At 37.1% G+C, this 27,923-nt stretch overlaps 3 protein-coding genes across 6 annotated transcripts in view; all 3 read right to left on the bottom strand.

Annotated features, from left to right (window-relative positions):
* Positions 1 to 2,241: 2,241 nt before the first annotated feature.
* Positions 2,242 to 6,425, bottom strand: tlr9 (toll-like receptor 9). The gene is made up of 2 exons (XM_066643499.1): positions 6,329 to 6,425; positions 2,242 to 5,724 (listed from the first exon to the last, which is right to left on the bottom strand). Exon 2 carries the CDS (start codon positions 5,719 to 5,721, stop codon positions 2,539 to 2,541), a length of 3,183 nt encoding a protein of 1,060 aa, XP_066499596.1. The 5' UTR covers positions 5,722 to 5,724; positions 6,329 to 6,425; the 3' UTR covers positions 2,242 to 2,538.
* Positions 6,426 to 6,955: 530 nt separating this feature from the next.
* On the bottom strand, positions 6,956 to 20,482 carry LOC136665763 (acylamino-acid-releasing enzyme-like). The gene is made up of 23 exons (XM_066643500.1): positions 20,120 to 20,482; positions 19,144 to 19,273; positions 18,437 to 18,563; positions 17,371 to 17,458; positions 17,050 to 17,125; positions 15,859 to 15,950; positions 15,674 to 15,748; positions 15,312 to 15,449; positions 15,134 to 15,225; positions 15,009 to 15,049; positions 14,764 to 14,885; positions 14,622 to 14,682; positions 14,374 to 14,471; positions 14,036 to 14,087; positions 13,863 to 13,951; positions 13,401 to 13,539; positions 12,663 to 12,746; positions 12,473 to 12,553; positions 10,166 to 10,254; positions 9,761 to 9,951; positions 8,697 to 8,799; positions 8,471 to 8,577; positions 6,956 to 8,360 (listed from the first exon to the last, which is right to left on the bottom strand). The coding sequence occupies exons 1-23, from the start codon at positions 20,147 to 20,149 to the stop codon at positions 8,255 to 8,257; spliced, it is 2,211 nt and encodes a 736-aa protein (XP_066499597.1). The 5' UTR covers positions 20,150 to 20,482; the 3' UTR covers positions 6,956 to 8,254.
* A 2,121-nt stretch (positions 20,483 to 22,603) lies between these two features.
* The window catches only part of bsna (bassoon presynaptic cytomatrix protein a), a 146,350-nt gene continuing 141,030 nt past the window's right edge, over positions 22,604 to 27,923 (bottom strand). For all 4 annotated transcript variants that reach the window (XR_010795312.1, XR_010795311.1, XR_010795313.1 and 1 more), the window contains one exon: positions 22,604 to 27,459. The gene's annotated coding sequence lies outside the window, so the exon portion shown is untranslated. The remainder of the gene's footprint in view (positions 27,460 to 27,923) is intronic.

Consider the following 27,923-nt stretch of genomic DNA (forward strand, 5'->3'; position numbering starts at 1 on the left):
GTCTATTTGTGTCATTTTTATATTTCTAATTTGTTTTTTAATTTAAATAAAAATGTGGGAAAAAATCATCATCTCCACCACCTCACGAAAAATGAATAAAAATAAACCTCACGTGCACAGGCAAACTGTGGAACATTATTTATTGAGAACACGTCTCTGCTGACAACTGCAGCTTCTTTCATTTTTCTAAGAACTATCCCACTGAAGTACAATGTGTGTTATTTTTTTTATTCATTCATTCATTATCTGTAACCGCTTATCCAATTCAGGGTCACGGTGGGTCCAGAGCCTACCTGGAATCATTGGGCGCAAGGCAGGAACACACCCTGGAGGGGGCGCCAGTCCTTCACAGGGTAACACACACACACACACATTCACTCACACAATCACACCTATGGACAATTTTGAGTCGCCAGTCAACCTACCAACGTGTGTTTTGGACTGTGGGAGGAAACTGGAGCACCCGAAGGAAACCCACGCGGACACGGGGAGAACACACCAACTCTTCACAGACAGTCACCTGGAGCGGGAAACGAACCCACACCCTCCAGGCCCCTGGAGCTGTGTGACTGCGACACTACCTGCTGCGCCACCGTGCTGCCCAATTTTTTTTAGACATCCCTTATAATAACTGAGCTCCACTACTGTAAGATGTACCCACATGTTCAATTGTTCATACACAGCTTTACTTTACCAATACCAATGATAGTAATACCTTAAATGTGAAAAAAATCTTTACATATAGTTTGTGTTAAAAATATTTAAGATTTCTTATTTACCTTTTTCTGTAACAAGGGGTTTGTGGAGTATAACCATTATAAAACTCTGTGTCATTGTGAATCATGTATTGAATCATGTAAATCATTCACTCACATGAGAATGACTTATTCCTGTGTTCCTTTATATGTCACACGAGGACGAGTATCACTTGTGCTTTCTACCACAAGTTCAGCCACTGTTTCTAATGAATTACTAGCCACCTGAGCTCTCCTTATGTTTGAACCCACTGCCCTCTTAGACCTGACGTCACTCAATTTCCCTCTTGGAATATTGAAACTATAGCAAGCTGAACTCTGCTTGCTCTGCATTTATATCCATCCTAGAGAGAATGGTGGTACATTAACTGTACAATGAACTAAATCTGTTTGGAAGCATCTGCACAGTATGGAAGTTTTCCCTTTGTCATTTATCTCTATATCTATACAAACACAGATTAACTATTTGAAACTTCCATTTTGTCTTCAATTTATTTCTGAGTATAGCAAGTGATTGCACTTTAATATTAGGCTATAACCAGCATCCTTCCCAGAACCGATCCGTGTAAGCTAGCAGGCATTTCTCTCATTTATTGAGACAGCAAACCATATATTAAGGCCCAACTGAGCATAAAAAGACTCTCCAAATATATCGATTCCATTCCCTGTCTTAGCCAAATTGTCAATTACATTAACGTAAAACTCAGTGACAACAAACAGAACAAATGAGCTTGCAGGTTAGTTGCCAAGGCACTGATTCAGCTGCCACCACACAGCTATATTTCTCAAGATAGAAAGCGGGTACATTATCATATATTACTCTGAAACTGTTACAAAGAGGAAGCGTAAATGAGATCAGTTTTGCAGGACAGAAGAGAGACAGGACGTTCTGTTCCACTGAACATATCAGTAAAATGGGGAGTCCCCATTAAGTATGTTTGTTTAGCTATGGTTTAAAAGAATATGCACTGCCAAACGTATGTTTAGTTTAATATAAATGTACACAGAAAACAGAGTAAAGAAACAGTTTTGTGCAGAACATTTGAGGAAATATGCTAATAAAGACTGCACAAAGACTCTTCTTTTTGGTGAGATGCCATAAATGTGAATACATGAAACAGAAGTTAAAAATAGATGTCAACAAGCAAGTGAAATGGAGGGTGACCAAGGCCTTTCCAAGTAACTGTTGTATAAAACAATGAGACACGCACCCACACCCACACACGTGTGTGTGTGTGTGCAAATACAAATGTGTAAAAATGTGCCAAATTTTAAACATACTCCTGCTCTTTTGACATTTTAGTGTAACTGCATTAAAACCATTCTATTAAGAAAAATACACAAAAACAAAAGTAAAATAGGGCATTGATATGCTAATTTCCCAAGTGCTAACACTATCTAAACAAAACTCATGCACACTTTTTGTTCTTTTCCAGGAGATACTATTATATCCAAGAGATGCGCATGATTAAATGTAAAGCAATCACTCATTTCTCAAACTTTTTTTTTTTTTTAATGACAGTTGTCATTCTCATAATTGAGACAATTATATGTACATATTACTCTGACGCTACTTGTGTGTGTATAACAGGCATTGAGTAATATACTATGAGTTTCATTAATATCACAGTGATTCATCTTGTTTAAACATGCTCATGTACAATATAACCACACTATGTACATCAACATCAATATCCTAAGTAGAAATATTTTATTTTCAGTTCTGAATTGCTTAATTAAATGAAATGTGCCCAGTCAGTTTCTGTGCCCAGAGATCACTGCCTCAGAGAAGTTCATGAGACAAAAAGCTCTCTGTGATCTTCTTATCATAGGACCTGACATTGTCAGAGGCGAGAGCGACACGCAGGTCATTCCAGAAGAGAGGCTGGGCACGAGGGTTCGTGGGCCAGGAGAGAACTGACTTTTTGCAGAGTCTCTTTCTCATCTGTAGATACCTTGGTTTAGGAAAAAGCGGATCCAGCAGAACCAGCACGGTCACATCCACTTTTTCATCCAGTAGCCTCTGCTGGACCAGAAGGAAAGCCTGTCTTATGATTCCATTCACTGAAGTGCAGCCACCATTGTTACTGAGCACAAACACGGTTTTCCTGCTGTTGTACACAGCGCTGTGTAGGTTCTCGATGCACGACACCCCTGGAACCCAGTCCCGTTCCTCCAGGGAAAGTCGAAATCGCCATCTCCCCCTTCTCTCCAAGTTAATAACCATTTCATTATAGATCCAATCCCTTACTGCCTTGTTCTTTGTGTCAAAAATCACAAACGCATCATGTTCATTATCTGCTGAGTTGTCCCCTTCAAGTGGAGTGTAGCCTTTCTGTCCTGCCCACATTATCTGGAAACAATACCATAGATCCCAGCCATAAAGATGCTTTAAAAGTGGGATTGCAGTTGCTGCAACAGTAAGTAGGGAAGTGCAGAGGAAGGCAACACTGCCCAATATCTCCTGGCAGGAGCGGGGATCAATGGAAAGGACGTTCACTCCTGTCTGGGACTCAGGGAAACCACAACGAACATCTGTGGTAAGGTGTGGGATGAACAAAGGGCTTCCTCGAAGGAACTCGACAAACCAAGAAGTAGCACAGCTGCATATGAAAGGGTTAGCATGCAAAGTCAACTTGCATTTCTTTGTTCTATAAGCGGTGGTGCAAATGACACTCATTAATGAAGTAGGCAGCACCTGCTTCTCTAGGATCTTCAACTGGTTGTGATTAAGTCTGAGGTCTTTAAGACCTGTTGCACCCCTGAAGAAAGACTCTGGAATAGTACTCAGTCGATTATGACTCAAGTCCAGACTGGAGAGGTTACGTCCAAAGGGGATAACTCTGTCTGATAGCTCAGTGAGATGGTTTCCGCTGAGGTTAAGGAAGCAGAGCTGGGAGAGGATTGAGATGTTGGCCCAAGGGAAAAAATTCAGTAGATTGGAGTCCACTCTGAGCACACGGATGCTTAGAGGAAGGTTAACTATAGCCTCTGGGGGAAATGATCTGAGTTGATTGTCAGAGATGTCCAGGTACATAAGTTTTGTCAGCCCCTGAAAGAAGCGTATGTACTGATCTCCCTTGGTGTCCCACATGATATCCAAGCGATTTCCAGAGAAGGATAGATATTTCAGGGACGTGCTAGTAAGAATGTTAGAGATTCTAAGGCCAATGTTGTTGTTTGCAAGACTTAGTGCTTCTAGTGATGTCAGTTTCTTTATGAATGTGAAGCGATGACCTATTCCCCTCATGAGAAAGTGGAATTCATTGTTGCTGAGATCCAGAACCTTTAGGGTGTCTTTTAGCTCCTGGAAAGCTTCATTAAAATAAAGGTCAATACGGTTGTGTGCCATGTTTAGATATACCAGATTAGTAAGAGGGTAGAACTGCTGGCCACTCAGAGTTTGGCTCATGTAGTTGTAGGACAGGTCTAAACACACAGCTTTTTCCATTCCTGTGAAGGTACTTGCATTCAGCCATGGAATGTTATTCTGAGATAGGTCAAAAGTGAGCTTTCCATAACAGAAATGCCTTTGGAAATGCCACATTGAATAATTTATTGGGCAGTATAACTGGGCAGAGTTTGTTTCTGACTCCGCGTTGAAAGGTGTTTCTTGAATCTGCAGGTGGTCGTCTCTCCGATATCCACTGATGACCTTGGACTGTATGTCAGAATTGCTAGCTTTGTAGCATGGGTTAAAGGCAAGCATGTTCTGGGAAAGTACTACCATTCTTAAGGCTTCCAGTTTGTTGAATGCAGTGATGTTGCAGGAACTGATGAAGTTCATGCGTAGTTCTATATATTCCAGCTTTCTTAGTTTAACCAGAGGTGCAATGCTATAGTTAGACAATTGATGGAAAAAAAAGCCACTTAAATATAGCTTCTTCAAGGCTTGCATCTTACTAATGGAGGATGACAAGATCAGTTCTGGAAATGTTTTCAGAGGCTCATAGTTGTAGAGAAGGTTTAGGGACACAACATTCTGCAGTTCCTCAAAGAATGAGCCATTCCGGATACTGAAGGCTAGGAAATTGTCTGAGAGATCAAGTATTCTAAGTTTGTTTAGTTTAGCAAAGAGTTTTTCAGGTATGGAATGGAGTGAGTTTCCTCGAAGACTCAGGTAAACAAGTGAGTCTCTCTGATCATACAAGGAAGCAGGGTGCAAGCCTAAGGAGGCATTATTTGGGCAGGGGAAACAGGGCTGAGCTGCATGATCACATCTTTGGCAGTTCCACTCCAAGCTAAGGAAGCTTAGTTTTGTAAGGTTTGCGAATGAGTCCTGTGTGATTTCAGTAATCTTGTTTTCCTTTAAGTCAAGGCTTTCCAGTGAGGGAGGCAGTTGTGTTGGGATGGATGTCACATTATTAAACCCAAGAGTGAGGTTTAGGAGCTCAGGCAATTCCTGAAACACTCTTGGGTTAATGAAGAAAGATTCATTACAGGGGTTAGCATAATAGCAATTTTTAGCCAGGAGTAGTTGTTTGAGGAAAGGGGTCCCTAATGGCTCTTCAATACGAAAAATGTTGTTGAATTCCAATCCTAGCACCTCAAGACGCTGTGGTAGCAGTGGAATAGTCTTGAGGCTGTTTCCTGCCAAATGAAGGGAGCTCAGATTCTTTAGATTAACAAAAGCATCATGGTCAATAGTTACATTGCAAGAAGGTAATCGCAATGCCTTGAGACGACCGGGCAAACAGTTCCACATTAAGCTGAGATGCTGGAGATTAGGAATGTCTGAGAAATCCTTTTTCTTTACTTGCCATATGTGGTTCTCGCTGAGGTTGAGGGAGGTAATGAAAATTGACTTGAATTTAGGGATGCTCATGAGGTCCCTGTGCGTGCAGTCCACATATATGTCTCCGTTGCTGTCTGTGATATTGTCACAAGGGTAGAAGATAGGATTTATAGTTTTGACAACAATGAGGAGATTCCAAACAAATAATAGGCATAATCCAGATCCAGACATGACCTACAGACATATGGAGATGTGTATTAATATAACATCTACAAAAATACATATAACACAAAAAATGTATTGCACAATAAATGTGTGCATACCACTGAGACCACATTAAAAAATGGTCAGGTCAATTCTGGAAAAACCCCCATTTCATGTCTCATTTTTCTTTTTTTTTTTCTTCTTTAAAATAAAATAAAATAAATAAAAAAAACCCTGCAAATACACATATTAAATCAACACAATATTAAATGCCTACTATGCTAATTTTGATCATGCCCAGTGTTGACAAATTTGGACGAATATGCTGTGTATATTGTGAGAAGACAATCAAATATTAAAATATTGTCACCAAGAACTACATTAATATAATGTAGAAAATTTATAAATACATAAAATAGTGAAATACAAAAAAACAAAAAGCCTACGGATTCTTATTTCAGAGTAATTTCATTCGTTATTTTTATTTTCCTGTGCCTTGTTAAATTCCAATCATGCCAAGAAATGCTGTCACATAAAAGTAATATTTAATAATAACATCAATAATAATAGTTTATATATTTAATGCTGATCAACATGATATTCTTTAACACAAAAATTAAAAAATAACACTTACCAAATATCTATAACTCCAATCCTGTATTTGTGTTTGAAGAGGCAAAAAACACGGACTTCAACGAAATGCAGATGTAGCGGCTTCACTTAAGCATCCACTGATTTACAGAAGTGAAAATGAACATCATACATACGAAATACAGCACTTGTATCACAGGTGTTCAGATAACGAAAGAGCCCCTCTCAGGAAAAAGGAAGTTGTCTTAACAATAAGAGGTTATGTAACAATGATATTACTTCCCTTTTAATACACCCTACAAATTAAGTGAAAGTTGGCCAATTTACATGGAGGCAGTCACGGGGCCAATACTGTGTTAGACCTGTTAAAATTAATTCCAACAACCTGCCTCATGGCATTTCTGAACAGCAGCATAAACATGCATTTGGAAAAAGTAGATGTTCTCTGGAGATCATCCCTTCTGTGGTACAGGTGCCAAGACAGTTTAGTAACAAAAGCAAAGCTGCAACTAAACACAATTAATTCACTGCCTGTCAAGCTTCTTTATCTTATATAAATAAACAGATCAATGAAACGCTGCCTGCGAGAACAAAAAAAAAAAGAGAGAGAATGTAGGTCAATAAGAAAAACAACAGGGAATCTGAAATTGTATAAACATTTTTATTTTGTAAGAAACATCACCAGAAATAAAATCAGCAAACAGATCCAAGTGCTTCACATGGTATCATTAACTTTTGTAGCAGAGCAGAGGACAGACTGATTTTTGATTTTGTTTTGCTTTCTTTCATAGAGATAAAGAAGTTTTTGAGGTAAATATTTTAGGGAGCTAGTCAAGTAATTAATATGGCAACCCAAAATAAATTGTCAACCCAAGATTTGTGAAAGCAGCTGAACAGAGGACTTGGAAGAACCCAAAGAGAGACAAGTATTTTGCATAGTCACAAATTAAAGAGAGACTACCATTACAGCAACCACGTTTGGCCAAAACTTTATAATGATGTCCTTATTTTTTCACTTTGCCCATTTGATCAGCTCCACCTACAATTCAGTTCTACTATGTAGTAGTAGTTCTAATATGACTGTCAGTGGTCATAGGACATGCTGACTGCGTATATTTTTGGTTGGTGGGGTTTTCTCATTCCAGCACTGACACACATGTTTAAAAACTTTAGCAGCACTACTCTTTCTGATCCGCTTGTATCTGCACAACACACTAAACTGCATACATATCACAAACACCATATCATTACCAATGCAGTGCTGATGCACCACCCAAGTAATACCTGCTCTGTGGTGGTCCCATAGGACTCCTGACCATGGAATGACAGCTTAAAAAGGGTTAGCAATATATGAAGACCAACAGATGGACTATAGTCTGTAATTGTAAGTCTACAAAGTGCTACTGTATGGGCAGTGGATTTGATAAAATGGACAATGTAGAAACAAGGAGGTTATTTTAATGTTACGACAGATCAGTGTGCTTACAGGAGTAGCAGTGTTCACCAGTGTTCCTTCTGAAGCTTTGTGTGTTCTGCTACGTTGCAACAGCTAGTTAGCATGAGTACCTTTGGTTTTAATAAGAGATTCAGGACTTTGGGTAGGACTAGCTTGTTTTCCCAGTCATTTAAAACCAAACCTTTCATTAGTAAAACCAAAGCGTGACGTACCACATCTAAATTTGTTCTTCAATCTTTGACAAAAAGCTTTTCACAGCAATATACTGAAGGATGATCAATAATCAGTGTTGTATGTAAAGCACTGATTATATTACTTCTTAATTATGAAAGCCCCCATCTGGATGATCTTCATTCTTTAGTAGTTGGTATGTAGACCTTTAATAATTCACTTTGTTTTTACATATGAACCTTTATCTATTTTTGTATGTGAAGTCTTAAAGAGTGCATTTCCTTTGTACTTAAAATTTAAATAATAATCCCATTTCAGTCTGATTTTACCCAACTCTGGTGATCATAGAGCGAGGTGCTGGATGATCCACAGAGCAATGTTCATAAATCCATCCGATTCTGCATCGACTTTGGACAAAGAGTGGTTATTATCTGGGTAGCACAACAACCTATGGATAAACAAGTTAATCAATAAATACATGGAATAGAAGGATTATTATTATTATTCTAATAACTTTAATAATTAATCTATAAAAAATCTAAAAAAAAAAAATCTTACCTGATGGGCACTTGTAAGGCCTTTAAAGCTCTGTAGTATTCGATGCCCTGCTGATGAGGCACACGCCTGTCATTCTCTCCCAACATAAGCAGCACAGGTGTCTTCACCTAAAGAAAGGCACACAAAAATGAGAACTCCAAATAATCAAAAGTGAAGTGAATTTAAATCCAGCTGGCTAGAAAACAAAGAAAGTGTCGAATGCCTGGAACAAAACACACAAACCCACCTCTGAGACGTAACTGATGGGTGACTGTTTTAACATTCGCTCCAGCATGGCATTGCTCAGCAGGACATTAGTGTTATAATCAAATCCACCTTCCACCATACACCTGCCCAGGGACAAAGATGGAAACCACAAAAAAGAAGAAGAAATGAAAATATTTTTTTGCATAACAGACAGGACAGTGACACCACACTAACTAAACCTCATATGATTTCCTTTTCTAAAGAAAAGCACTGGTATAGCTTTCACATTACGTGCTCTTTCAATTCAACATTTATTATGTGCATTTATTTTAGAGCAAAATGGTTTACAGATATGAAACAAAACATGACTGCATAGGCTTGGATTCTGCTGTGTCAAAAGTAACATCCCAAGAACTATGATTTCAGAGTGCCAAAGCTTTAAGGGTGATTGCACGTTGTAACTAGAAATGTGCACAATCAAAATTTTCTTTTGAATGTGTGTTTAAAAAAAAAAGCCAAAGCTTATACTGTTCTGGGAATTGTGGTCATCTGTATTTAGCTGCAGTATTAGTAAGGCAATATACTGATCCTAGATCACAGAGGCCACACCAACTTATCCCATAAGGGCTTCATTACTCCAGAGAACACAACACCACTGTTTCACGGATCAAAGGGTGAAAGGCTTAATATTTCTCCATATGATTCATGGCATTTGGCATGCTCCAGAGTGTCCCATTCTATCAGCAGTCCTTGGGTATGGAATTTATAATACAAAAAGTGTGTGCCCTTGTCTCTGCAATGGATGCACATAAGCAACTAAATTCCTTAATTCATTCATCTGGTACCGTTATGTTGTGAATGCGAATAAAAAGCCCCAGTGCATGCAGAATTCATTTCACTTTCAGTAGTTAAAAAAAACCTTTCATATCATTAAAATAGAAACCATACTGTCTGGCCCTGCCAAAGTGTTTTGGCAACAACATGTTTCACAGACTGTACAGTGACATTAAGAGGGAATAAGTTAGGCTGTAGTTGAATGTACTATCAAAATGATGCAAAAAGAGAAGCAGGCAAAAAAAAAGGCTTTTTTCCCCCTCCTATTACCAGTCAGGAATGTCAGTGCTGCCAATCATGGTTGCCAGGTTGATGACAGGATTCCGAGAAACACACGCCTTGTAGAAATCTGGGTACTGGCCAATTAGATGACAGGCCAAGAAACCACCATGGGAGCCCCCTGCGACTGCAACTTTCTCTCGGTTGAAGTCCCCTTGCTTCAGAACGCTCTCCACCGCAAACTGGAATATAAATTAATAAAACAATACTTTGGGAAATTAATACAAAAAATATGTTTCTTTATAACAACATTATTAACAAGAAAACAACAGAATTACGACCATTTACTGGACATTTCACACAGTAGTACAATACAATCAAGTATTACAGTCTGTTGGTTTTAGTCGATGCTTGTCATTATATGAACAATTCTTAGCATTATGGATTTTGCTTCACCTGTACATCTTTCACATCTTGAGTGCCAACATTTCCAGGCAGGGAAAGGATACTGTCCTGACCAAAGCCAAGGGACCCTCTGTAATTGACTGACAACAACACAGGTAAAATACATCACACTGTAGAATAGCATTTAACAAAAAGCATTAGAACCAGAAATTAACATTATTCAGGCCATATTCAGTGAATCTAAATAGGTTTGACTGTGTTGCTCATAATGAACTAAAGCCCATAGGTAACAGACCTTGAATACCTATTATCTGTATAATACAGAACTATTTATGAATCGCATAGTTCGGTCTCACCATGAATACAGACAGATATTTGCTGTTCAAGCCTGATTCAAACCAGTGAACCAAGTTTTGAATCTGAATCAACATGAGCCTGACATAATTTAGTCCCACTCATCTTTTGAGGGTGAAACTGAATGAAGTCTATCACAGTTCCTGTGGGAACTGGGAGGAAAAGAAAAAGGTTTAAATTAAGGTTTCCCTCTAAAGCAGAAGGAAACACAGATTAGGTACAAGCGGGAGGGCTGTGAAAACCCATACAAAGAGGGGCGACAACAATGGGAGGGCAATATCATGGTATAATGTCTAAAACAAAGAACCAAGAATGGACTAAAATGGCCTTATCTTCTGTAAAGGGAGCATAAGTTAAATATTATCCACTGCCACCGTCTTCTATAGCTGAGGACTAATTACACCTGTGGTAAATCATGTGGTTTCCACACTGTCATGTGGAAATTGTCATAAAAATAAATCTGATGAAACTAATAGTTCAAAGATCTGGTTTAGTCTGACAGATATTTTAAAGCCACTGTTCCTCTTTTGCCCATTGTCAAGGTAGGTTTAACATTTTTAACTGAAATTTGGAAAATAAGTACCCCTTAACAATTAATTAGACTCAAAATCCCAAATATTAAACATTTTTAACATGAAGCTTATCTAAGAAAAATGAGGCTGACAAACCTAAAAATAATTTTATTCATATTTATTCATATATTGTTATTATATCATGTATATTGTGACTGCATTTTTGAAGCTTTTTTATTTATTTAGCACATTTGCATAAAGTGCATTGGCATAAAGAATTTGAAAATTATTCAGATTTACACATATATAACTAAAATATAATAACTCCAGTAAAGTCTTACAGCTCACTAGAGAGAGAGAGAGAATCAATCAGCGAAACCTACCATTGCTAAATGCTAAAGAGACAATGATCCGAGCTTAGCCACTTATCTTAAGACTTATCCCATCAATCACTGAGTTACCAGTGACTGATCTCACCATGACTCAAATAGCCACAAATGTTTCCTGTCAATTTATGAACAGTAATTTAAACATTAAAATATTTACTGCAAAGTTATATCTAAACGCATAAAATGGGTTCAGTTCTGTTTTTTTGTTTCACTAGCCAACAGAATTCCTTAAATTTCTTCCTCTACTTGATCTGGATAAAAATTGATTTATGTGTTTCAAGAGGCTAGAATGCTCAGTTAAAGAACTAAAATTGTTCTGTGATCTGTTTTGTTGCTATGAAGTAAAAAATAAAACCTGGTGTAATACCAAGTGTTAAGATTACATAATTTTTTTGCAAGGGCAAGTATTCTGAAACCATCATTTTCACAGCTATCTAACTCGAACAGTCTATAAAGTTGGCTCATGTAAGGGCACTGCTTTTACTGGCTAGCCAAATGAAAATAAAACTATGCATGAAAGCTAAATTCTGTTTTGTTTTGGTTTTTTTCCCCCACTGGCCGCATATCATTTTTTCTAACTTTATTCACTGCAGTTATGTTATGTTTTATCTAGCTAGTCTAAAGTTGTGAAACTTGCATACAATCTATGAGGGATGTTAATGTAAAGGCCTTATCTTGTGTCCAGTTTTCACTTTTGTTCACTTATGATTTTTGACTCAATAAATATTAAATGAATTTTTTGCTTTCAATGCAGAGCATCTAGTTTTCCTACAGCAGAAGTATCTGGTGGTACAGGATGTGTTTGGTGTCATGTCCATGTGGGTTTCCTCCGGGCGCTCTGGTTTCCTCCCACAGTCCAAAAACACACGCTGGTAGGTGGATTGGAGACTCACAAGTGTGCATAGGTGTGAATGTGTGTGTGTGTGTCACCCTGTGAAGGAATGATGCCCCCTCCAGGGTGTGTTCCTGCCTTGCGCACAATGATTCCGGGTAGGCTCTGGACCCACCACGACACTGAACTGGATAAGTGGTTATAGACAATGAATTAACAGTAACAGTATTATTACTGCACCTTTCTACGTTTCACAATAAATATTACTCACCCTGTAAGACACCAAAACCCATCTTGCAGAGAACAGCTTGGGACAACATCCACTCGGCCACTATTACAGAATGAGGTCCACCTGAGAGACAATAAACAGGCTGACAGTTAGAAATGTCAGAATGTAAGTTAAGAAAATATGTAATATAAAAATATTAATGTTTCAGATTACAGAAAAATTCAGAACAGACCATGTGGAACGACGAGGAGTGGTAATTTTGTCCCTTCTTTCACTTCTTTTGGTTTCAGCAATATGGCATCAAAGTTCAGACCAGCTAATGCAGTATAGGAAGACAGAAAATGAATTACACAAGCAAAGAAGCCTCTTAGAAAAGAGATGCAGCATTTGCATTATCTGAAGGAAGACAATTGTTTCATTTAGCAAAAATCACAAAATGTATGGTATTCCAGATTTTTTTAATGTAATTATTTGTAAATGAATAAATTAATTTATGTTTTAGGTTTACAGGTTTTTGTACTTCATTATCCTTGCTTTCACTGTACTTTCAATGCAATAATATTATATATATATATATTATTTTTTTAAATTTATTTATTTTTATTATTATTTTTTTTTCTTGCTTCCCTGTAATCTTAATCGAAATATAATGTCCCTAACCATTTAAAACATCTTCTGATCTTTGGCAATGCCCATGTGTACCAAAACCATATTCTTCATTTCCCATTTTTACCTTTGGTCAACTGAACTTTGCTCATCTGAGATTTACATATTTATAAAAAGGAAACATATTTAATGTGCAATAGCTTTTGCAAAGACATTTTACAAAGCATTTTATATTTTTTCAACATGTTATATTCAGCAAATAAGCACCAAATGTACATTTAAGTATACATGATGTGTACTTATTTTCAAAAGGTACATATATACAAGGTATGTTCTTTTTTGATGAAGAAGAATCTAAACTCACGGTACTGGCTGTTCTCCTCCTCAGTGGGTGGAGTGAAAGTGAGAATCTGCCAATCAATTTCAGGCTGTATTTGAGCTTCCTCCAGGGTAACCCATGAGACCTCCTTCTCTGAACCACTTGCTGGCAGGAAACCCACCCTCTGCAAACACAATTTTTGTTTTTGTTTTCTATTCTCGCTCTTTTTTTCTTCCCCAAACCAAAACAGGCTTGCAACATGCAAACTTGTCATTTTCATTTTATACCAAATATATAATATATAATAACTGTCAGAACAAACTATACATTTCCATTTGTGTTGTTTTTCTTTTTTCCCAAATAAATAAATAAAAAAATAAATTTGTTTAACATTTGAATAATGAATCTGTAACTGAATTCTTCACTTCACTGGTACAGACTTCATGTTGTTTTAAATTTCTAAAACGTACAGTATATATCCAGTTGCACTGTCAGATTTGATCTTACCAGGGTTGGTGGGCAGTTCGGAGAAGAACAACTGACCACCATCAAGTCTCTATGAATGGTCAATAGACACCAACTCCCCCTGTCAGATGCTTAAAAAAAAAAAATGATAACCTGTATATAACTGACAAAACACAGGAAGAATATGACAATAAGAGAAAGAGTGGGGAACGCACTAGAAGTGAGAGATGTCACATGGCCTGTGGAAGTATCAACTACAAGAAGATCCTAGAAAACAGACACACACAGAACAAACAGAAGCTTACAGCCAGTTTTACTACCACCGAAAATGTAAATTAGTCCATTAATGTCTCAATAAACTGCCAAATGTACTTCTTTGTGCTGTTTAAAAATGAGCAGGCAAATTTAAACCTTGGGAAAAACTCTTTTGCATTTCTAAAAAAGCCTAATCTGCTAAGCTTTCATCAGCATGCAGACAGTAGCTATGATGTCCATCACAATGGCAAAGGTTCCTATGGTGAGTGTCTCCTAGGAAACGGTTGCCATGAAATACCTTGCGGCTCCGTTGAGTAGAGGATACAAGGACTCGCTGGCTGTCAGCTGACCAGCACTGAGGAGACAGCATGGAGCTGTAGATTCCAGTAAAGCCATCTGCACACACACACACACACATTTTAAAAAGTCTATGAAAAGCAGTCAAGATGTTTTAACCTATTTCACTTCTGTGTTTATGTAACAAGACAGGGAGTTTAGTCCTCTGCAACAGACATCATTCAAGTTAGGCTAAAACACAAGCAGTACCTTCACTGGCTCTCTTGACTACATCAACTATAACTGATGTCTTCTTCGTATACCAGTCATACTGAAAAAAAAAACAATACAATCAGACAGAATAATCCAAGTATCTCCAGATATAAACACAAAACTACAAACACAGACACACCATGCACAGCTTGCTGCATTGTTGATGTGGGCCAAACACAGCACACTCTAGATAGACAATGCGGCAGAGATCTGGGCTCAGACGAGGAGAGCAGACTGCAGCAGAGTCAGAAGACAACTGCTCTGAAAGAGGATAAAAGAAGAGATTAAGAAGTTTATATGCAGCTATACACATCAAAGAGAGTAAATGTGAAATATCAAAGAACAGATAGTTTCATTTACAATACAATGGAAAAGATAACCTACCACATTTACCACCAGTAAGGTCCACATAAAACAGAGAAGACCTGTCAAAAAACATCATCAATAACTTACATAGGGTATTACAGTTCAAATACAAGTCAAAAACAAACATAAAAGCCCACACCCACCTTCTATTGGGGCAGTATTTAAGGCCCAGTCTGAATGGCTCATGCCACCACCCCACAAACACCACACCAGTATCATTAGGTGCCCAGAATGCCTGTAATGATCATATAACTGCATTGATACAGTGCTCAATAATCATTGTGCTCTTCACTGAAAGGCATTAAGATTTCTCACACGCACCTGTCCTGGGGAGATGCTGTCTGGTATACCCTCCAGCACAGACACATTGTTACCTTCAATGTCCAAAACACAAAGTACAGGTGTGTTCTTACTGACCAATGCCTCTCCCCAGTCCTCATAGTATACAAACTGGTCGCCCTGAGAGAAAAATCACACACATGCATAAATCATTCATTAGGTAATTCTCATAAAGATACAGATAACAAGAAAAATCCATCTACAGCTAAAATTATTCAATATTTTATTTTTCCATTATCTTATTAATTATTTTTTCAGTATATCATTACAGTTTTTAATGCTACCAAAACTTAAAATATAGATGAAAACTGAATTTGTAAGTGTAGTCTTCTGTTTGTTTTTACCTTAACAGTATCTTCCTTCTTCTCAGTTTTCATAGCATCCTCTTCCTCAACAAGCAAACTTGGTTCAGACCCTGACTGTTAAGGAGCATAAAAAAGCAGAAATAGTGTAAACAGGAAAAATAATCATAATCAAAAACCTTATTTTCCATAAAGTAGCTAATCAATTTAACTGCAAAGCAAAAAACCTCAAAGTAAGACTCTGCTTTGGGGCGCTTCTTCTCCGCCACATACAGGAGGTGAGTTTCAGAATGAGACCAAACCAAGCATCCAAACTGATCTAGAAACAATGAGTAACAAAAGATTTAAAACAAATAAATATGCTGGATCTCAACATGTATAAAAATTATGAATAATCATGGAGTAGTATGGCGTAGTCAGATAATTTAACTTAGTGGAGGAAAAGTGCCTGTGAAAAATAATGAAACATTTAATATCTTCCATTTACATCCTTAGGGAATAATAAAATAAAAACTATACAAAATGTTTGAGCCTAGAGGCTTTTTTTAATTGCATCATTAAGAAGAACAGGGGTTTCAATCATTTGAATAGGGCTGGACGATACGGCCAAAATTTATATCACAATATATTTCTAAATTTCTGTTGATACGATATAATTCTGATATAAATATAAACAACATAAAAACCATTGCCTGGAACAAACAAAGATGACATCACTATCAAACATAAACATCTTGGCCTTGTCAATATTAATATTTTTAACTCGTTTTTAATCTTTAAAACTGAGGGCAGTGAACTAGGCAGGGCCCTGTAATGAACATCAGTCAGTGACAGATGCTGTAAATAATGTATAATGAAATACTGAATGTGTTTAAACAAATCACATAATTGTTATTGAAACATTTTATATTCATTCATTCATTATCTCTAACCACTTATCCAATTCAGGGTGGCGGTGGGTCCAGAGCCAACTGGAGTCATTAGGCGCAAGGCAGGAATACACCCTGGAGGGAGCGCCAGTCCTTCACAAGGCAACACAGACACACACACACACACATTCACTCACACACACACCTACGGACACTTGTGAGTCTCCAATCCACCTACCAACGTGTGTTTTTGGACTGTGGGAGGAAACCGGAGCACCCGGAAGAAACCCACGCGGACACGGGTAGAACACACCAACTCCTCACAGTCACCCGAAGCGGGAATTGAACACACAACCTCCAGGTCCCTGGAGCTGTGTGACTGCGACACTACCTGCTGGGCCACCGTGCCGCACATTTTATATTGTGATATATATTGATATTCAATTATTGTCCAGCCTCAGATCTGAAGATTAAGAAAGAGCACAGAGACAGTCCTGTCCTATATACATACAACAGACTCATCTTTTGACCAAACTCCAAAGCAATTACCATCTTCATACACCTTTCCATGCTTCTTCAGTGCAGTGAGGTTGAGGCTTTTTATCTTACTGTTCTTATGCCAGATCTGCAATCAACCACAGTGTGGGAAGGGAAGACACAAAGCAGTGAAAAGAAAGTACAAAGAACAAGAACACGAAGGACAGCAACCATACAGTGCAAACATTTTCAACTGCTATTTAGAAGAAAGACTGCAGAAATACTTATGAATTTATAGTGACAGGTTTAAAAAGTGTAGACTACAGAAATAAAATCTATCATTATATAAATCCAATCATCAGCATGAAAGAATCCATCATCATGATGACTCACCTCGAGAAACTGTTTCTCCTCTCCTTTGATGGTGCATGCCCTTACAACAGCCTTCATGTCTCCAGAGGGAGAGTCCTTGCTCAGCAACCTGAAAACAGCAGAGCAGTGATAAGTATATCTACTTTATCTGTTAAACTAATAGTTCTCCTGTTTCCTTACAACAACATGAGCTAAACTACTGTCTGAACAAAAACATCATAATGAATAAAATAAAAATCTAGGAGGCATGTAGGACTACAACACACTTTATAATGTGTAAATATTACATTCAGTACAATTAAAAATATATTTCTCTCATCCAAATCTATTAAACTAATTGTCAGAAAACAGACAAAAAATAAATAAGTAGTATCAGAGCTAATAAAGATGACGCTTGCTTTGTCTGAATCACTGAGTTTGGAAAGTGAGACCTCTACTGGGGATTCAGCTGTTTTCTTGTGACTGCTGTTTTAGAAAGTATAAAAGTGATGACATTTACAAGAATTTTCAGAGATGTGCACTTTTCCTTTTATTTTATCTATATTCCCAGTTTAAAAATATGGATTAACAACAAACAGACAAAAATAAACTGAATTAAAACATCCCTTTTTAAAATCTCAGGATAATTCTATTTCTTGTTGTGGAACCCTGCTTAAGCCAAGGCAAGGTACTGTGGTGTTTCACAATCAGTCAATCAATCAATAAATAAATCAGTTCTGATCTTCTGATATTTAACTGCACTATAGCTGACATATGATTATCTTAGTGTCCCTTAAAATACATACATTGGACTATATCCATTCTATCATTACCTGGTTTCATTCAGATTACTATTTACAAATTGGACAACTTCTATCATTGCAGCTGCTCTTTTTCATTGTTTGAATTAATTTTTTTAATAGCTGAATCTGGTACATTAGTTCTAAAACAGAGCTGAAAGTGTAAATGTCCAGATTGCAGCTACTTCCAGTGGTCTGTTTGTGGACAAAATGACTTCATCTGAAATGGTATGTTTTAGAAAACTGACAAATTCTGCACACACATCTTTAAAACAGAAAAGTTGGGAAAAACAAATTGAGGCACGTACTCTCCTTTGATTTCTGTGCAATTCCCAGAGGGTCCAGAGTAGACTATTGATTTGTCATCATGAAATACAATGTACTGCCGGCAGAATTTTACATTCTCATTCCTTTCCAAATCGCACTGAGTCCACTCTAAAAATAATAAGAATAAAAAAAATAAAAAAAACACACACATCAGAGCCCATAAGAAATAGAAATGCTTTATGCATTTCTATAAATGCATTATGATAGTTGATGAAATCATGATAGCTGACAATACAAAACAATATTTGAGACTAATTTAATATTTAAACAAACTTTATAGTTAATAATATATAATATTAAACAGGGTTCTGTAACATAAGAGCCAGTTTATCAAGTAGATAAAGCAAAAAAATATAAATAAAATAAATAAATACAAATATAGTGGTTAAAGAACCACTTAAAAGAGCAATAAGTTGTGAGTAGCAGGGGTCTCCCCGTGTCTGCATGGGTTTCCTCCATGTGCTTGACTTTCCTTCCACAATCCACAAAAAAAAATGCATTAGTAAGTCGATTGGTTTTACAAAAATGTCTGTAGGTGTTTGTAAGTTTCTAAATGTGCTCTAGTTTCTAAACCAACTCATTTCTTAAATTATTTTGAGAAATGTCAATACTTCGTCATACATTAAACTGAATAGCATAGATTTCTGATCATTTTCAAATGGGGTTTCAAGTCTTTTGGTGGTCCCACCTGTGGAGATGTTGCTGTACTTTCCTCCGTACTGAGAGGTGATGACTGGCCCCAGGTCAGCGCGGCTGAGGGAGGGGAACTGACTTTGCTCTCTGTACAGTTTAGCGATGTCCTCTGGACTGGTCAAGACCTTATCACACAAGCCAGACAAACTCACACTGCAGTTCAACAACCCCATTCTCCGTGCAGAGCACATTACGACTTTAAATCTGTTCATAATGGCCATGTTTTGTTTCAATGTCAGACGAGAACTAACTCAGTTAAATGACCTGAATGCAACTAGTCACATGCTGTAATGCAGCTAGTCACATGCTCTCACAAATAAGAAATCTAGCGTTGTTCTTCACTAACAACACGGACTTCGCTTGTAGCTAGTGAGTAAGCTGGGAGTCGGACCCTAAAAAGAATCGATTCCCTGAACTTGACTTTGCCTATACTTATACTGCACTTTCAAGTACGTGCTTTTGGGCTATTCCTATACAATTTACACAGATAGATACATCATCAGCGGCTATTATTCCGGATATTATGTTCGGACAGACACTATTTCAAGGCCTAGACAACTATGAGAGGAATAGGGAGTCATTTAAAATAGGCTCTTTGAGTCAGAGTCGACTCCGTAGATTGTTGTATTTTATACTTTTTCAAGCTGGCTATAAGAGCAGCTATTAGCAAAAATAACACTCTTAAGACACAGAGAACATACTCTCACGCCACATATAATCTTAAAACAAGACTAACAGTTTTTCGTTTCCTTTAAACCTAGAGAATTTAGCTAATATTTCTTAAAATTAACCCTAGCTTTAGCAACTTAGCAAGAAGGAAGTGCTTAACGTTACTGTCATTAATGGAAGTCTTTGATTTTAACGTACTTTAGTTTACCTAATAACACCCCACATATGTGTACGTTAATTTAAACTTCACGTACGACATTAGCCTTACAGACTGACCGTTAAAGCCTTAATTTTAGTGTTACCTTAAATTCTCCGTCGCCGCTAACAGCCATCTCAGATCTGAATTTGTTGTTGGCGTCTATTGTTTCGGAAAAGGGTTTTATAACTGATTTTACTCTAGTTGGAAGCTTCTTTGATTTCTCTGGCAGGTGACTGCTTAAGGTATGCTAGCAGCCTCTTGAGCACTTTCTCTCGCAAAAAAAATGATAAAGGAGACACAAGGAACTGTCTGTATCTCTGCTGTGCTCACACCGCTGATTTTAAAAGCCAGAAAACCGTAAACGAGAGACCAAATGTAGTGTAAATACAGAATAATGACAATAGTATCTCCTATTCTGTGTCATTCTCTTCTCGTCGCTTCTGCGCATGCTCTCTCCTGCCCTCCCCCCGAGAAAATTGCGTTGTGTTTAAAGGGACATGAGGGACATTTGTCTCCATGTTGTCAAGTTCGTTATTTCCCACCATTCCTGTATTTCGCGTTTTTCCTGCTTTAACAGACACGAGAGCGCTTAACGTAACAGGACTTATCAGTTTAAACAGAGTTCTCTCTTGACCAAGATGAAAATAGACTAAGATCACTTACACTTGGATAGCTGTCAACTTGGATTTAATGATCTGAACAAGAAGCCCTGGGTTGTAAAATACCATAGTTTACATGTATGTATCTAATGTCCAGGGTAGGAAACACTGATCAATGTTGACAAGTTAAATAACATGCACTAATCTGGATGCGTGCTCAAAGCATTTATCATTCATGACACATTTACGCAAATTCCACAAGGCACACATTCAACAGTTAAAAAAAAGGCAATTCTCTTTTTTACATCTCCATTTATTTCATGTTTTTCAAAGTTTACGCTGAATGTACACATATCAATTTTGCCTAAATTCTAAGTAGTAAATAATTTATTTAAAAAGACCATACGTGGTAGATTTCTTGGCATAAGAGTGTGTGTATGTGTAAGTGACTGGGTACCTGCATTTTTTGTCCCCAGGTTAAGATTGTTGTGGCAATTGTCTAAGTGCAACCAGGAACGAAGACTGAGTTCCAAAATGATTCTCAGGCCCGAGGAGAAATCAGAGGAATAAAGACACAGAGTCAAGTATTCACTCCAATCTCTAGTTTATTCAAACATTTGTTGCAGTATATATAGGACCTTTGTCACATACACCAATGGTCATGTGTACCATTCGGACATTATTACATCACGTCTCTCATCATGTCCCAAACTGGCATCTTATGCTATACATATTTCTGTTGTCTTGTTTTCTCTTGTCAGCATGATGTTTGCAGATGGCTAGGTCAAGTTTTCCACTCAGGATGTCCTTCAACATATTTACTAGACTTCTCTAAACTATATAGAGATCTTGCTTCTATAATTTAACTACAGAAGTGCAATGTTAAGCACTTTCCCTCCCCACTCCAGGGACATGTCCTAGGACATTATGTAATAAGCACTTTAAGGTCATGAACTTAAGCACAATTTGTTCTATACTTCAATCATGATGTATCTGTGTATAACAATCATTATAGATTATATTGGTGGATTATCATCATTATTATCTCATTACAATGTTATATTGCATTTTCCCACTGATGGGACCAAGATGGGATAAACTGGGCCCATATGTGCAGCACATAGGAGAACCCAAAATTGCTCTAAATTAGGACAATTCATTATGGAGCCATGTGGGCCCCAGGTTCTCAGTAGTGTACCACCTGTAGTTTCTAATTTTGTCTGTTAGCTAAGAATAAGCCTCTGCCATATTGACACTGGGAGCGGGTTCTCTTCATTTCAACAGAGTCCATTGTGACATTGCCTTTATTCTACAACAGAATGTGTAAAACAAAATAATAGTTTGTGATTGCCTACACAGAAGCTGATTCATCTGGTTGCAATCTGCAACATCACAGATATTTGCCATTAAATATTGTAAATGGCAACTTTAATGCTGATACCTCAACACTATTAATAATTTAAGCAATATTCAGCAAACAAATCTTGGACAAAAAATGTATTTAATTTTTTACTAATATGGCTTACACATTCCAATCGTTAAATGCATGTTTTCTTAGGTACACTTTTGAGAAATAATTTTTTGAATGAATTATTTAAGCTACCATAACACAGCCTGATTAGGAGAGGAAATGTACCAGATCAAGAAGCTTCTTGCATTGGATTTGAAAACTGTTCTGTGAGTCAGTTTATATAGTCAGGTCCCAGTGCTGCTAAACCATTTTAGAAGAACCGTTAGCCAGAAATGTGTGACTTGCTGCAGTTTCAGTGCATTAATATAGCATTGACTATTTTCAACCTTAATACTCGGAATGGTTTATATACATTAAATTAATTTAAATAAATTAAATATGTAACTAGTTGTTCATCTACATTCTACAACATACGTTATTCTACTACTTATTTACATTTCCTGTCAAACAACATCACTTTAATTTGTCATGTATTAAAAAAAGAAAAAGAACAACTACTTGTTTTTTTAAACTCTTATTTATTCTTTTTTCCTGATTGAAATGAATTGTAGGGTCATTATTTCATTCATCACATAACATGACATGATGCACCAAGCCAACTACAACTGTTTACAGGTATACACTGAAACATACACAAGGTTTACAATGGGTACATGAATAATAGCTCATTGCACTTACAACAGTGAATGTAACAATTCTTTTTTTTTAGTTATTAAGTTCAATCCCTTTGTAGTTCTCAGCTATTATTTTTCGCTGTTTTATATTTAAACTTACACATTTCCTTTTCAATTTACTCCTGCCCCAACCCACACATTACATGGAAGCCGTGTTCATATTTTCAAGTTTTTTGTTTGTTTTTTTTGTTTGTTTTTTTTTTCTCATTATACAAACACAACATGTATAGAAACTCTACACAGACCGATAATGTTTCCAAATACAACTTGTTCTCTTTTTTTTTTTCTCCAAACAGTCCACATGAGCCAACCACATACACAATGTAGTTTTTTTAATGTTTTGTTGTTGATGTTTTGACCATTTGTTGATTTATATATATTTTTTCAACTTTATACACACAACACAATTTTGGCAGGTCATTGAGTTGTTTTACACCGTTTTGCATGTTTCTGCTTAAAGTCACTTGTGCACATGTGAGATTTACATGTTGTACAGGTCTGGTATTTATAGTGAAATGGCCACTGGTGGGGCTGGGGAGAAAAGGAGAGGGGATCAGTGGACTGCTGCTAGAAGGCTCATGCACTTGTTACTTCAGTTTTTTATTTTCTTTTATATATATATAAAAAAAAAAAAAAAAAAGATGAGATTTTTCCCTGATGTTTGAGTGACAGGATTGTTTGTAGCTTTACATTTCTTCTCAGTCCATTCTATCTGTATAACCTTTTTTCTTCATCAGTTTCTTAGGTTGAAGCTGGACTACAATGAGGTTTTAAATACATATTTATTGTAACCACATTCCCCTCATAGTCCAGTATCAGGATTAAACTCAGCCGAATAAACCAGCCCTTTACCTGTCTTTCTGTTTCTGTGTGCTAATAGCTAGCCAGAGCAACAAATGTCCTGGGGGACACAGCGCAGTAGTGGTAGTTTCTTTTTCAGTGTGTAAAACAATTAGACATGGAATGATGTGGGTTCCCTGTCACTAACTACCACCAATAACCCCAGAGATCCTGTTAGGCTCAGGGCAAAAACAAGATGGCTTTCTCAGTATTGTAAATAAGCCCTTACAGCTATGCATATTAAGTCCCCTTTAAATTCCACCATGACTGTGCTTTCCTGAGGTGAACGACACTAAAAACATGCACGCAAAAAACGTAATAGTGTACAATGATGAACACATATGTTATTTTACCGCCATGAGTTCTAATAATATATACCTAGACTTGCTGTATATCCTTGTTTTTTTTTTTTTGGTTTATTTTTTTGGATTGTGGGAACCAATTGGCAGTGTACTAATTAGTAATTAAACTTTTTCTTTTTACATAGTTTTATTTCTATATATCTGTTTCATATATTAATAAGCTAGAAGATATATTCTATATGCCTCTCTAATATAATTTAGGTGTGATATCATTCATATAAGTAGTAAAATAGTGTTTAGGTATAGATATTTAGAATTTGTATGCTTGAAAAAATAAATATATTCATAGAAACTAATATATTAAAACACAGTCACCATGACACTAACTTTGTTGATTAAGGGAATATGTGACATGCTGCCCAACCCAAGCTTTAAAATGCAACAAACCGCCTCATTTGTTATTATTTCCAGCCAGTGTGGTATTTTCAAATTGTAGTTGTGGCAAGTCTATAAAGCACTGTGGCAACAACTGAATAAAATATGACGAATAGGTGGTCCCTTTAGATGAATTTTTCACAGGGTTTGTCCTGCTGTACTCCTGTCCTCTAGGACCATGTCAGCCAATGTTTAATATTGCACAAAATCTCCCATAGCCTGTAATGAATCTTTCAGAATTGATGAACCCCTTACTCACTCAAGGTAGTTTTACTATTTCAGACATGAATAATGATTACTTGAATCAAAAGCCCACCACTCCATGAAGTGGTTGCAAGTAAGATTTGATTCCCATTTCAGGCTGGAATACCACACCACACCGATAAGAGTCCTTGAGCAAGACTCCTAATTTTGCACTTGTCTTTGACAGTTGACTTGAATGGAGATGTAAATGAATATGTACTGCCGTGTGGAGTTTGGTGTATATAATCACGTTGCAATACATTTTCTACATAACAAGTGCACAAAACACGCAGCTAAGCAGCTGGCGAGGCAACCTGTCTCGTTCATGAGCAGTAAGTGCAGGACCCCCGCTACCCACAATCCCTTTGTTGAGGTGAGAAGGAATTGACAGAACTTGACGGCTGCATGGTGAAGAATTCTGCTGCTATGAAGGACTTAAACATGCCACAAAATCTCAAAAAACAAAAGTTCAGTTCAACTCTTTACAATTAGTTATTTACAAACAAGTCAATCCTTTAAACTGTTTTTATATATATTTATATAATTTTTTTTGTTGTTGTTGGAACTACTATCTATTTTTTTTTCTGTGGCGTGACTAGTGTGACGACATTATTAAGCCATGTCTCGCTTCTCTGAAAATTTCATTATTATTATTATTTCTTTTTTTGTCCCCGAATAAGAATCATTGCATAGAACATTTGAAATGTAAAACTGCCCCTCAAAACTGTCCCCACTGTTGGCTGATCTGACTCTATTTGTTTCATTTTTATAATCCCAGAAGGCATACATTCACACATCTGAACTCATTCACTCACACATGTAACGGGTAACAATATCGAGGTGACTTGCGTATTTTTGTTGTTGTTTTTGTTGCTTGTTTGTTTTTTCTCCCGAGAGCATACTATCACCCCTTTCAGCTGAAGTAGCTACATGTCAGTCACCACACTAAAACCCAAAGGCCCGTCTCCACCCTGTCCAACACAAGTGCAGAAAAGTCTCAAACTGCTGGAGGACCTGACCTGAGAGGTCTGTTGCTAGGAACTAGGAACTGTGTAACACACAACATGCAAATTTGCCTGTGCTGCACGGGCTGAACATCATTGTCAGTTGGACGTCACCATGTACCATGATTGGTTCAAAGAGAAAATAGACAACATGTGTGGTCCTAGAGGTGCCAATGAAATTGATCTGATCTCTGGTCCCCAACCACTTGCTTATTCTTTTCTCTATCGAATACACTGGAAATGTAATTAAATAAAATTGCTTAAAACAAACCACGAGTATAAGGATAAGCTAATTTATTACTCAAGACTATTGCTTTCAAATTTGGAGACTTGTTTGGAGGGTTATTGTTTTTTTTTTTGTTTTTTTTTTTGTTGCTTGTACAAAGATCAGGCAACAGTTTCAGGACTTGATGGACAACAAGCCTGAGGTCTTCTAAACATTTCAGGTTTATAGACAGATGCATCGCTCTCCTGACCACTAGTGTAGAAATGTCTAACGATTGTGCTCTTGACTGACTGCCATCCACTATTGCTTTTTTTTTCTACATCTAAACTCAAATAGAAAAATAGATAAACTCAATGAAAAAATGCAATAAGTTATCAGAGTCATGACAACCATAGAAACAAGGAATAAATAAATACATAAATAAATTATAAAATATAATCCTAACTCAAAAAAATAGAAATAAACTCCCAGCCTTTTGGCTTGTTGTTGTGGTCGTCATTATGTACAAGCAGTGTCCAGTGTGCAAAATCATAATAGAAATCACAGACAAAAAAAATAAAGCAGTTTAAGGCGACTCCAAGAAAAGGAAAAAAAAAAATAGGCAACCAAAAATAAAACAACATCTGACGGCACAACAAAATCATCAGAAACACTGGAGTCCCCCACATTGTAGAAGAGTTGTGACAGAAACTGATCCCAATGTTGGAGAAGGTTCCTTAATGGCTTTGCAATGGCGAACTGACAGACAAGACCGGACCGGTCGAAGCCTCCAAATCTCTCTCTTAAACAAACAATACAGCTTCAGTCCTCTGTCCATTGTTAATCCAGTGTGTATTCATCCTTTCTTCATCCTTCCATCTTCAGCTTTGTTCAGAATCCTCAGTGTCTTATGGCCACTCTCATCCAAAATTGGTGAACAGTGTAAGGTCTTGGATATAAAGTTAACATGCATTCTGAATCCACTGTACACTTCTTAAACACATCGCAAGGGAATAGACAAACGAGAGTCTGCATTCAGAGAAGAAAAAGAAAGGATTTTTTTCCATTCTGGAATGTAGAGTTAAAAACTGAGGATAAGATGAAGACGTTTTGTCATTGTTGACGTCATTTGCACTTTTTTTTTCCTTTTTACAGTGGTATCACGTACAAATGAAAAAGAGGCCATTTTCAGGAGAGGAAAAACCTATGAAGTTTTGACTCATTTTTACTTTCACCGTGTTTTCTACCATCCCTGAGATGAGAGGGGAGTTAAAGTTTGTTATCTAAGCAGCTACAGGAACATGGAATCACGAATCCCCCGGCAAGCCACATGCTGTTACCATGTTGAACGCGTGTGTTTATATGTGCTTGAAAATTCCAAAGTAAACTCTTCCCTGCTCACTTTCATCCGAGAACAGCTTCCATACTGCTGTGTCTGTATTAGAAACATTGTGACTCCACGATTTTGATCAGCCTGGTTCACTCAGCTGATGGAGCAGGTGTTTGGTGGGTTTAATCTTTGTTTTCCAGCTTTGCAGTACACTGCCCTCTGCTGGCCCAGGAGAAAGGCTGCCTGGCCACCAAGGTTGAAAAAAGGTATCTGGAGGTGAATATCTTTGGTCGTGTTGGCTTGCCAGATCATGATTGAATGCATCCAACCTCTGAGCCACCTACAGAGCAGAAAACAGGGGAGAAAATACTGGAGTTGAAAAACATGTAAAGTATGAATGTGTAATATTTGTAGGTTAGCAGACCAGTATTATAACCCCATGTCCAAAGCTGTTGGGATTCTTTACAAATTGTGAATAGAAACATTATGTACTCATTTAAACTCTACATTTAATTGGACATATTACAAAGATAAACAATCTTATGTTGAAACTGAGAAATTGTATAGTTTCTTGAAAAATATTTGCCCATTTGTATTTGATGAGAACTACACTTTCAAAATTTCAAAATTTATTGGGATACGAGCAACAAAAGAGTGCCATGTTGTCTCCTTGAAATCAAAGTATGGACAGAAACAACTGTAAAATTATTTCAGATCTGAAGCAAAATATGGTATTAGTTTTCTTCTATCTTTCAAAGATGGAAGTGCCAGCAGTGATAATGTTAAAGGTCTAATAGGTCATGT

Source organism: Hoplias malabaricus, chromosome 14 (genome assembly GCF_029633855.1).
Source record: "Hoplias malabaricus isolate fHopMal1 chromosome 14, fHopMal1.hap1, whole genome shotgun sequence".
Taxonomy (NCBI): domain Eukaryota; kingdom Metazoa; phylum Chordata; class Actinopteri; order Characiformes; family Erythrinidae; genus Hoplias; species Hoplias malabaricus.

What these genes read in the sequence shown, in the direction of transcription:
- tlr9 (XM_066643499.1), bottom strand. Translation starts at nt 5,721, where the DNA reads ATGTCTGGATCTGGATTATGCCTATTATTTGTTTGGAATCTCCTCATT.
- LOC136665763 (XM_066643500.1), bottom strand. Translation starts at nt 20,149, where the DNA reads ATGGCTGTTAGCGGCGACGGAGAATTTAAG. An exon ending in ACAGCATCTCCCCAGGACAG is followed by an intron (nt 15,226 to 15,311) that starts GTGCGTGTGAGA and finishes TGATCATTACAG; the next exon opens with GCATTCTGGGCACCTAATGA. An exon ending in AGTCAAGAGAGCCAGTGAAG is followed by an intron (nt 14,472 to 14,621) that starts GTACTGCTTGTG and finishes GTGTGTGTGCAG; the next exon opens with ATGGCTTTACTGGAATCTAC.